Raw genomic sequence first — 12369 nt, forward strand, 5'->3', positions numbered from 1 at the left:
TGTGTAATACTGAGAAAGCATAGCTCAGTTTACCAAATACAGAAACGGAGGGGAAATGACGACACTTTCACTGTAAATATGAAGTTCCCCTGTTGCCCTGATGGGAAAAAAAATAGTATTAAAAAAAACCAAAATAATAAACGTGCCTAAACCCAGTTGTTTGGCAGTTACAAAAAATAAAGTTACCAAATCATGTTCGCCAAGTAACAGAACATTTTGATATTGTCATAAGTTCAAATGTCAATTTTAGCAAAAAAATTTAACAAAATATATCATTAATACCATTTTGTGTGGAAAATAGCAGGATTAGTTTTTTATTTAAAACCTTCCACTTCAATGAAATGTAGTTTGAGAAATCATTTAAAGTGTAGTAACCAAGGATACACAAGTTGGGACTTTCTACTATCCATTGCTCTTATGATGCATTTGCCTGATTTGAGCGTGATTGGTGTTGCGGGTAATTGCATTTTCTGTGAGGGGCCAGTTAAGAACACAAAACTTGCATCTTGCACACAGTTGTTTTTTTTTTTACTCATTAAAACTAACCTCAGTGTCAAGCAACCCAGTAATAATGCTTTCCAGTTGTTTCGATTTTGTTTGTTTTGTTCAAATCAAGTCGGACAGATATGCGCTTATGTAGGATTCAGCCAGACAGAACCACAGGCTCTGAAGACGACAAAAAAAGAAGAGTTCCACCTACACAGGTGTTGGAGTTAGGTAAAAGTGATAGATAGTGTAACTGAGCTAGTAGCCAGTTACTGAATATCCATATAACAATGGTGCAATAACGGACAATATGCACAAAACTGTTTATATAGTTTGTTTTATTGGTCATGGAAATGCGGTTTGCAGGGCTGGTTAATGGCTAATGTTAGCTATATGCATAGCCAGACGCATAGCAATCTGCACATCTAAACAGCTGCGCTTTGTTTCAGAAACAAAGTTTTCAAATATGTCATTGTTAGGGTGGCCAACTAACGGGGCACTGGAGCAGTCAGCTATTTTACTCCTAACCATATTGGTTTTACTTTGTTTTAAACCTTTTCAAGCGCAGCATTATCAGACTATATGTATATCGTGCTTTTTCAGGTCGGCGTCTGCATACCACTGTTTCCGGGTCAATGGGAGGAAAAAGGGGAAAGTAGTAGTAGTAGTAGTAGTAGTAGTCTTCCAAGCAGTATTTATCGATGTTAGGGGATTGATTGCAGCAGCCCACTGTACAGAGTGGAGGATGCATGCCAGTTCCCATTACCTTTCCTGTCTGAGGAATTCAGTTAATATGGGGTACAATTAATTGTTATACTTTAAAATTATGCAATATGGATTGTGTTATTGCATTTGTGCTTTACTTGCGTAATTGAAGTGTGCCCAACTCATCAAGGCCCCCAAAAGGTATATAGGCTATGGGAGTGTTCATTCATAGTGATGACGAGACAATGCTTCTTGAACTGTTCGTTCCAACCAATTCTGTTATAAATACGTGCATTTCACGTGCACAGTAGTGACACCTGCTGGTAAAATAATCTACCCCTGCCCGATAATCACGCACCAGTAGTGCAGATGCGTTTTTTTGGCAGCAAAATCTTGCATGGTCAACTGCCCTCCAGTAATAGAGTTGCCCATTCCTGCTCGAAACCGAGAGTTGTTCCAATGGACTTATTTCAGCTACGATTGCCTTTTCCCAACCCCCTTGGACCGAGTAGAAAATAATTTGTTATTGTATTTTTTAAGTGAGCGAAACAAAGAGGAGACAATAGAATGGGTGAGCATGGAACCCTGGGGTTAATGACTCTGAAAATGAAATCATTCTGGTCTTATCAAACATGCTCAATCCCAGCTGTGGAGACAGTGGTACAGGTGTCTTTTAAAAGATGATGTTTTTTGTTTTATTTTTTTATGACCTCTTGTGTGTAATTCATTGTATGTTATATATTGTCTTTCATCTGGACTCTGAGTCTGAAATAAAGTTTGAATTGAATTGAAATTAATTACGGTTTCTGTTTTGAACGATATGTTTTCTCCCAACGGTGTGCAACGTTTTGCAACGGGTTTTGAGGTATGTTTGTTCCTGTTTGGTGGGTGTGTCGGGGGCGTAGTCCGAACGTGCCACAGTTTCTGTTTTAAAAAGAAAACCGTTTGGCTGGGGCTGAATGTGGCATTGGTCTCCCGCCTGAGAGAAAGCCGCACTAACCTCCAATCAATTGGGAGAAAGCACTGCCATTTTGGTATACGAGATGGCTCTCTTCTTAATTTGTTTTCCCCTGACTGATTAGCAAACACACAGGCGCGAGCCGAAACAGCTTTGACTAGTAGCAAAGTGTACTACGGGTGCAATCAATATTCTCATGGTATTGCTTCATGATAGTTTGATACAGTTATCATTAGGCTACGTTTGCAATTATTCTCTACTAATTTATATATTATATAATGTTTGATTCAGCAAGTTAGGAAATGATAATAATAGGTCAATAATACGGTGACGTACGACACCTCGGAGCCTCGGTATCTTTCGTAATTCATTAATTAATAGGTGAAAAGACTACTCTGTGTCTGGTGGTAACTGTGCTATTTTTCTAATCGGCTGTTATTGACAAACCCTGTATACGGTTTTATTTCTTTATTTCTTTAAACTTGGAGTTTTTGGAGTTTGAGTATAGTTGTTTTTTTTTTTTTATTAATTGATTCACTGCCTGCACTGCAAATAGCCCTCACAAATAGCCTGCAAGTCTGGGGAAAATAAACTACCTTATCCACCTCATTCAATGTCTGTCTGACTCCATTTTGGGGAATTGTTCCCTCACTGATACGGCTGTTACGGAAGGTCAGAGTGGGAGAGAGACCAAGACTGCAGATCTTCCATCATATTCATCTCAACATGACATGTACACATGCATGTTTAAGAACTTGATTACCTACAGAACATAATTGGCATAATATTTTGAGAAACTGCCTTGTTGTTCATTCTTGAGCATTAGTTTTCATGTTTCTAGGCGCACCTCTCATAGGAACTTCAGTTTGATGCCCACTGTTTTTATAGACTGGCCACCTAAAGAAACCCCTTACCTGTCTTTGTTGGTACACAGATTTTTGTGAGCGATTAAATATTCAGCTCAGAGGCATATTGCTCACATCCCCAATAGAGCCTATAGTTTTTGCTGAAATGCGAGGCATTGAAAGGGTTCTGTGCTTGAGGGATATTTCACTTGTGGACATTATGCTTTTGAAATATCTTTGGGTATCTTCATTGTGTTCAGTTCCTGAACGCCTATTTATGAAACTGCAAATGCCTGCCTGCTTTTCCAGGATTAGATGAAGGAAAGGGAAAGGGGAAGCTGCTGAAAAGGGGAGAATGGCGCCATTTGGAAGGGCAGTGTCAGTGTGTATTTACTGTGTGAAGGAATGCGATGAGTGAGGAGTCTAGTGAATTTGGGCTTTAACAATTCACAGTGACCCGCTTCAAAGTGGGATGAAATTGTTTGGGGTTCTGGTGCACTTTATAGTTGAGCATTTTAAAATGAATCAACCATTTAAATTCCAAAAGTAAATTTTATTGCATTAAAGGTACAATATGTTAAAATATTGTTACAAAACCATTGTAAATCCCTTCCTATCATTGAAAAAAGGTTCACTGACATGTTCACTCACCCTCTACCTGTGTTCATAGTCCATAAATTCAGAGTTCAAAGTATTTGTTGCTGCAATTCCTCTCTTGACCGTTAGAAGTCCGAAATTACCTATTGTACCTTTAAATATACATTTATTTTCCGATTCTTTGGTGTGTTTAAATGCGTTTTCCCAGCTTCATAGGAACCCCGTTCACACTAGGCCCAGTCCCTGTTGCATATCAGTGCTTAATCGTGATCGAGAGACACAAGGGTACTTTGCACTTTGACATGGTTGTGAAAGCATTGAAATTGGGAACTTTACATTTTTAGACGTGGTTGTGAAATAGGGTACATTCCAGCTGTGGCACACAGCAGGCTGAAAATCATGCTGGATGCGGACGTTACGCTCGAAGCGAGGGCGTTTTACTGATCGTCATTAAGATGCAGATGGAGAAGTGCGGTTCACATGCAGGTCTTCGTTAGCTTTCCTGTCATCTACTGCAAGATCACTTTGACTCAGTCAAAACAGTCAACTATTCCGGATATTTCTCTTGGTTTCCATAGGTTTCCGAAGTTTTTAAAGTTGACAACGATGCAGAATATATCTGCCACAGGACGAAGTGACATATATCTGGTTCTCGGGTATTTCTGTGGTGTGTTTGAATACCACAAGCTGACAGATAAGTGGTAGTCTGCCAGAATCTCTTGAGGTATGAATGAGCACACTTAAGAAATGCAGTGATTTAGTTTCTGTTGTCTTGCTGGTATTGTAGAGTGGATGGGGAGAAAAGGACTGATTTGTTGAGCCAGCATTCCATTAGAAAAGCACACTGCTCGCAGATAACCGTTTTTAGCCATGAAAAATGACACAGAATTCAAACTCCATTCCATACACTCAAATGACTGACAGCTATGGGTAGCGTGCTCATCTGTCCGGTTATGTTAACCTTACTTTGCTGATAAGTTAATCTGCATTAAAAAAAAAAAGAAAAAAAGGAACTAAGTTTTTGAATTGTATCACTAAAATCTGATTTGTGCTTAATTCTCAAATTATCCTTAGCAACATAGGATTTATTTATTATTTTTATGTAAGAGATGCACTCTCCACCTGATGTGGGGAGGCTTATCCACTTGGTTGCTCTCTGTAACCAAATTTAAACCGTAAATTCATCTAATAAGCCGAGACAGGCCAGCCTTTTCTTCCAGGAAAGTAAACCTCGTAAAGCAATAAACAGTACTCATTCACAAGCAACATCATGATTACTATCAGGAAGAAGAGCAAGAATTTACTCCGCAAACATCCGTTCCAGAAATATCTCTTTGATTATCTTTACTTGTTATAAAATGTTACTTTTATAAACATTAACAACTCTTGAAGACTTTCTACCAAAGAAAGTGAGCTGGTATTATTAAATCATAAATATTTGAAATGCTTTACTCATGATTTAAATTCCTGCAATTTTGGTAGCTGACTGTTTTAAGGAACCTCAATGACACTGTGTGCCCTTTTGTTCTACTGAGATACAGTGTGTATTTTTGTCAGCATGTTGTGTTATGTTTTTTTCACGGATCTGATGGCTTGTTTGAACCTTTTGCCAACATCTAAAGGGTGAAGCTATTTCAGATGCGTATTTGTCTCAGGCATGGCCTGCCCATTCTCTGGTGCCTTGCTCCCTGATTGGCTAGCCGGGCTCCAGGACTTCCCTCCGAATGGCTCCATGGCCCTGAAAGGTGCCCCCCGGTCAGGGCAAAAGCAGTAGGTCTCCAGAGATGGAGAGGATGGGCCTGGGCCTTTACTGTAGACTGGCTGTCAATGTTCAGTAAGTGGGTCACACAGGGATTAACCCCCCCCCACCCACCCACCTTCTAATTAGCCCTGTGAGAGCATCTCCCAGCCAGACGTAGCGTAGCATAGCGTAGCCTAGCGTGGCCTTGCGTAGCATTGGGCTCCAGTGGCGAGCACACAGATCGGTGGGAGGCTTGGGAAGGCGGGGGTCGGGGGGCCGGGGGAGAGGCATTGTTTGCATAGGAGGGGCTCTGCCCCCCCCTGCAGGCTCCATAATGGCGTACGCTCTGTTCATCGCAGGAGGAGAGTACATCGAGACCGGCTGACTGGCTGCACACAGCTGGGCCTCTCCCGGCCTCTGTGGGCTGCTTGAGCCCAAGCCGCCTCAACTCTGCAGCAACGGAGGGGGGAAACAATGGGCATATGATGCGGTTGAACAGGATTAATAATAATTGTAATAACTCCATTTTACGGGGCCTTTGCACGCAGTTGGTTCAAAGGGGCTTTCCAGGACACGGCAGCAGACACCATAGGGACGATGAAAGCAGCACTGAATATATTACTGCTCCTACGCTGCTCCATGATTTAGTACTGCTATGGTACGATACTGCTTTACTACGTCGTATTCTGCATGTCTGCCCTCTTTTATATAGTACTGTACTAGGTTTGCTCATGAGGATAACTGGCACTGTGCCTGTTCAGTCAGGTTTTCACTACATCAGTCTTTACTCATCATTTCCTCATGTATTGTAACTGGGGGAAAGAAATCAATTGAGGTTTTTTTCTGCTGCACGCAAGATCACAACAAAGCACAGCTAACATAAGGCGCAAGGCTGTGTTTATAGTCCTAATATCAGAGCGGGCAGAGTCCCGGGACGGGGGGCAGGGACCGTGCGCCCTGGCTGGAGTTCACATGCGGGGCGTGAAGGGTGGACGAAGGCCAGGAGAGCGGGGTTTTCGTTTTGTCTAGCAGCTGTTGTTTTCACTCGCCCGGTCTCTGGCACCGACGGAACGAAAGGGGCCAGCCCGGCCGTTTAAACCCGATGATTCGGCCGACTTGTGAACCGCACCAGTGTGTGGGCCCCGGCCTCACCCCGTCTGCCGCCCGGCCTCCGCGGGACCGGCGGCCCTGTCAGCCTGCCCATCACGCATCTCTTCTCTCCGTCCTGGCACGGGAACACAGCCCGCTCGCTTGCCGCTAATTCTCCGGGGCTTGTAGTTGGACGCTTTTTTTGAGCCGTAAACAGCAGGGGTAGATTTGGCTTTTTTATATACAAAATAAGAAGAAAATCAGCCGATTGGCCAAGTGTAATAAAGAAGTCCCTCTGATTCAGTCCTCTCTTTGAAGAGACGGTGCTCTATCCAACAAGAATGTCCCCTATCCTTATTTAACCCTTTGAAGAGAAGGGTTTTTTTTTGGAATGCTGCTTTTTCAGAATTCAGAAGTCTCTGTTCTAGATCTCCGTTCCGTACAGTTGTCAGTAGTGATTTTTACATCTGGCTTAGAATGTTCCCTAACCACATATTTGTCTAACCACATATTTGTGAGTTAAAATCTTTAAGGCGGTCATATTGTTTGTCGGTGAAACTTTTTTCATGATTAATGAATGAATATAAAATATTTTTTTGGATTTACCCATGACGGTGTAATTGATAATTGACACCTCGATATTAGAAATGCAACTTTTCCCGCTCGCCGTGGAATTGGATTTGCGCGAAGTGGGGATGAACGAGATGGAGCAGTTGGCAGGCGAAGATGCAGTGCATCTTGGGAGGAGTGGCGCGACGATGCCAGGAACCATTTGTGGCACGCGGCTGAGCAATCCTCACTGCCAAAAAAGCTGGGCTCCAAGTCATCCTTTGTTTGCTATTAATTAGAGCTAATTAAAGAGAAACCTCATTTATGAGTGAGGATTTCAGCAAAAGCTTTTCACAGGCACCGTTTCATCTGTTCTTCTTGCAGTTACCACGAGAAGAGCAAGGAATGTTCCACGAACAGATGGTGTAGCTGCATAAGAAAAATTCATATGGATCAATTTCTTTTTGGAGTTATAGCCTATTTGTTTGTCTGAGAGGAATTGTATAGCCGTAGGAGGGATATTCAGCTGTTCACTTGTGTTTATCTGTGCACATTTTCTTAAAAAGCTACAACAGCTATTTAGGGCAAATGGAAAAGAATCACTCATCCAGTGGCATTTTTATGCTAGGTTTGGTCGAGTTCCATTTTTATCGATATACATGAGTATGCGTATTGAATTTGTCGGAGGAAGACATTCCAACCCATAAAAAGGAAAGTATGGACTCGGTGACCAATCATGCGCTGCTCTTAAAATGTTTTTGAAATTCCATTGTTGTAACGCGGCCGAGCCGAACGCTGATAGCATATCTCTCCCGTTGTTACACCATCGCGCTGGCTTCATCCGAAATCCATGAGGAAGCGTGAAGCCTTGCTCAGTACCCATGAAGGCCTTCCAGGCATTGGACCTTCAGACAGACAGAGCCTGATTGGGCCTTATGTTCCCAGGCACCCTGCGTGTTCAGCGGCTGTTGGGCTGCCACAGTCGTTTAACAGCTGGGGGAAGTGTTTTGAGTCGTCCTCCACCTTGTCTCTGGAACTCGCTTCCTGGCCATATTGGCAGAGGTGGAGCTCATGTAAATTCCAGGTCTTAAGACCCGCCTGATCTCGGGTGCCTGGTCCTACATCTCTTAGTTTGGACTAAGCTGGCTCGAGTGCTTCATCTGACTCTTCTGGCGATGCGTCCTGAGCCGTCTGCTTGAAGGATGCGGGATAAGGGCTTGTAGCTGTAGTATGTCCCTGTTTGCGGTTTCACATTTCTTAGAATCCCCTACATTGTACTGACATTGTACATTGTGCCAGCCCAGAAAACAAGACAATATAGTTACTAAGGGCACAGTACCGTGACCGAAATAATGTTTTTAGAGAATATGTATGTCACAGATAAACTCTAATTGAATTACTACTATGATGTTCATCCTGAATGTAACACATGGTTATACAAGGACACAAATGTAAAGGGCTTTTTATGGCTACTCTGGGGAAAAATTTGCGCAAGCAAAAATAACAATACATTTTGTTAACAGTGATGTCATTTTGAATGCATTAATCAACCTTATAAAAGTTCATCACAGTAACGCTATTTGTAGAATGGAAGGATTGGCTGTGGAGGTAAGTCTTTTTAATGCGCCACCTAGTGGAGAGTCAGAGTAATGTCTTAAAAATGTAGAGGTTTTTTTTCATGAATTTCTGCACTACGGAACTCTGTTTGGCACCAAGTCCAGCAGTCCAAACGGACCATTAAGCAAAGAGGATTTCAGTCTCCCGTGAAGCACTGCTTCTGCCCGTGGGCACAATTAATGACACAACTTCCAGGAAAATGGAAGTTCGTACGCTCGGAAATGTCTCGAGCAGCATGTCACAGGCATTTTATGAATTTTAAAGCAAATTCTTGTATTTCAGAGCAGTATGTAAAACGCACTAGTCCAAGCGACTGTTACACCACACTGACATTTTAAGATGAGGAACTACTTTTAAATCAGACCTTCAGAACCGGCCCCCGCTCATTCACAGTCACGGTCGTAAGCCGGATGTGTGCGCGGGGCACAATTACATTTTGTCGGGAGAATCATTTATTACAGGTACAAACATTTATCATAATAAAAGTGATTTCGATTTTAATAAACCAAGAAGCCCAGAAGGTACATAAGCCTAATTGTTGTGTGACAAATTGCTGGGGAGCACTGCTGGCTTGATAATGAACTATGTGCAATGAACTGATTGCCTGTCTTTAATTCTCTACAATTAGCAGAAATGCTATTCGGTTACTTTAAATTGGCGAATGAGTATTTGCACATATTTTTTAAATCGTTCTCATATTTTAATTACGATGTACAATGTTTTACATATTTTTGACTTGTAAAAGTAATTTGGCTACCCTTGTGGTGAACAGGCAATATAATTGCATGATAGGGAAATGTAAATAGGCGTCATTAATCATGACATTATAAGATGCTGCCCATGTACACGTTAAAAGTGAAGCTGAGGATGGGTTCATGCGGTTGTACTGACACGGTTCTGGTCTCCGTCGATGCGCTGTTGTTGTGGTCAGACTTGGTCCTCAGCATGGACAGAAGACATCAGCCGAATTGAGCAGAATTGTCACCTCTTCAGGCAGCTCATTAATAATAATTGTGGAAGAGGACACTGCAGGGCAGTGCATGTGTCAGGGTGTGCACCGTCTTTAGAGGTACAGCAGCTTCATTAGGTGTTGAATGGGGAGAGAGAGACATACACAACAGCAAGCAGAATGCACGGCGTTCTCCTTCAACTGCTGGCAGCCACCACTGGCAGACTACAGACCGCTGGCCATCTTGATTTCAGGCGCACTGAATCCAACGAAAAAGGTGCCACTGAATTTCGCTGTGCCATCCTGACTGCTGAACCATGCAAGACGACGTATCAACACCGCAAGAACATTTTCTGCAGTGACAATTTTGCGTTGCTGTTTGTGACCATCATCATTATCATCATTATGACACTGGAGCTCAGATGTTTGGAATTGGCCTCTCTTGAAATTGACTTTTTGCAATATGTTAGTGTAGTGTAGCCTTCCAGAATTATATATATAATATATACATATAAAATGGGTATAATCGGTATAAGCAAGATTCTTAAAAATTCTGGAAGGTATTCTGTTCATCTTATTTCATAAGAAAATCTTATTGTAACTGAATTGATGAATATTATACAGTGTTTGTTTGTGTTAGCAAGCGTCTTTATAATTCAGATCCTCCTAGTTAGACTCCAGTATAGTGACTGTAAAGGAGATGTCAAACATTGTCCACGTTAAGAGCCTTTCCATTGAAAACTGGGTATGTAGATTGGTCTTTGCTCATTTAAAATCACAATAAACTCTGCACCAGCCCAAAGAAACTGTTTTAGAAAGGGATACACACAGATACACATGTGGACACGCTTGCACCTCTGTGTGCGTGTGCGTGTGCTGGCGCGTGTGCGTGCGCGTGAGTGTGTGTGTGCGTGTGTGTGCTTGTGTGAAATGAAGTGACTGAGTGGAAAAATAAAGGTAAAAATGTGATGTGTTGACCGAGCACAGACTACTCTCTCAATATGACTGCTCTCATCCCCTTGCTGGTGTTGGGTGCTGCTGGGATCGTCCGTGTGTGTTCATGTTTGTCATGTATTCACTGCTGGGACTGTGTGTGTGTTCACAGGGGTCTCTGGGATGTCCTTCATCTGTGCATGTGTGTGTCAGTGTGTGTGTCAGTGTGTCACCATGTGTACAGTATGCCGTATGCGCCCAGCGCATACCCTCCACGGGCCCTGTTATCAGGACGCAAACGCCATCGGCAAACGGCGCGAGCAGAAACGGGGGGGAAAACCCCAGCGCGTCCGCAGCTGTGCGCGCGATGGCGTTTGCACCGCGGAAACACGGCCCTGGCGGCGTGTGCTTTCAGCCGGATCTCATCTCTGTGCTATCCCTTCCCTTTTTACAGAACATACACATTAAAACATTGGCTGATGACATGGTAAGGTGTCTTGGTTTGTCATTCCTTTCCCATTCCATTTTTCTTTTTTTCTTTCTTTTTTTTCTTTTTTTTTTGCTGCATGAGATATTTTACAAAATCTGAAATATTTGTGGACACGTGAACGAGAGTTTTAGGGCAACATTAGCTATTTTTTCTCCTTTGAGACTTACGTGGCTGACTGCTAACGAACAGCACCTACATTGCGGAAAGTCTATATGGAAAATAATCCTTGTGTGTACTTACGTTAATGGGCATCATTGTTTTTTCTTTGCCAGCTAATTAAAAAAATATTCAGAATAACGCAGATCAGGCAAATGCTATTTACACACTACAATAGATTAAAATTGAATCGGAATTTCTTTGTGAAGCTTCTGTTCTGAGTAAAAGATATTGCATGAAATGTAAAATGTGATTATTCATAATGAAGTGACAAATGAGCAGGCTCTTATCCGTTGCCGTGGCTTCAGTGTTTACACTTGAGTATTTTGACAAGTAATCCCCTCTGTAATCGTGAGCACATTTTGAAGAACATCCAGACATTTTCATAATCTCCATAAATCATCAACACCCTATTTTCTTGTGATCTGAATAAAAAGGGACTAATCAATGTCTGAAAACAATTAGCGGTTTTGTGCCGGTTTTTCAAACCCAAATTTGATCAGGATCAGGTGGGATAGGGTTTGGCTTCCCTCCGTCTTTCCACAAATATTTCAGTCTTCAGCAGTGTTTGCCGTAATTGACTTATGATCATTTACTTACATGTCTCCTCCATTTCAGCAGATACACACCCACTCATTTTGCATGACCCCTAAGCCCATTTTTATCGATGAATACTAACAGCGACACACGCATGGTTTGGCTACCACCTCTGACATGGTAACTGAGTGTGAAAGAGAATGACGGCACTCATTAGATCTTGCACAGTGGCGGTTATGTCATTCACAGTGAAGCACAGTAGGCTGCTGTACGTTGCTTCCACCTAGTTAACCCTGTCTCTAATTCTCTCTACTCTCACCATCTTTGCACGACTCTACTCGGTAATGCAGCCTTTATCCCTTTCAAGAGTATGTTTTCCGGAATGTTTTTTTTTCAAAAGTCCAGAAAAAGTCCAGTCTTCTAGAACTCTGTTGTTTCAGTTAGCAGAAGTGATTGTGACATCGTCATTAGAATGTTCAGTTAAGAACGTTCTAATCACATATTTGTGATCTCACACAATGGTGCGTTTGGCAACAGCACAGGTAAAAAGCACAGGTAAGTCAGGTAAGTTTATCACTTTAATGCTCATTTTTGACTGTAGTTCTTTAAATGAGAGAACAGACATTTGTACTAAAGAAAGTTAAAATTAGCCGGTGCTGTGAAAAAGGTGACAGGAGTTAACGGCATGAAGGATTTGTGAAAGCTGCGTGAGATGAT

General features: G+C 42.2%; 1 protein-coding gene across 1 annotated transcript in view; it reads left to right on the plus strand.

Moving 5' to 3' along the window:
- diaph2 (diaphanous-related formin 2) overlaps window positions 1-12369 on the plus strand; it is a 482385-nt gene that overhangs the window by 13663 nt on the left and 456353 nt on the right. Inside the window, 1 exon segment of the mRNA XM_061234698.1 lies at window positions 10924-10956. Coding sequence (XP_061090682.1) covers window positions 10924-10956 — 33 coding nt within the window.

This window comes from Conger conger, chromosome 3 (genome assembly GCF_963514075.1).
Source record: "Conger conger chromosome 3, fConCon1.1, whole genome shotgun sequence".
NCBI classification, from domain to species: domain Eukaryota; kingdom Metazoa; phylum Chordata; class Actinopteri; order Anguilliformes; family Congridae; genus Conger; species Conger conger.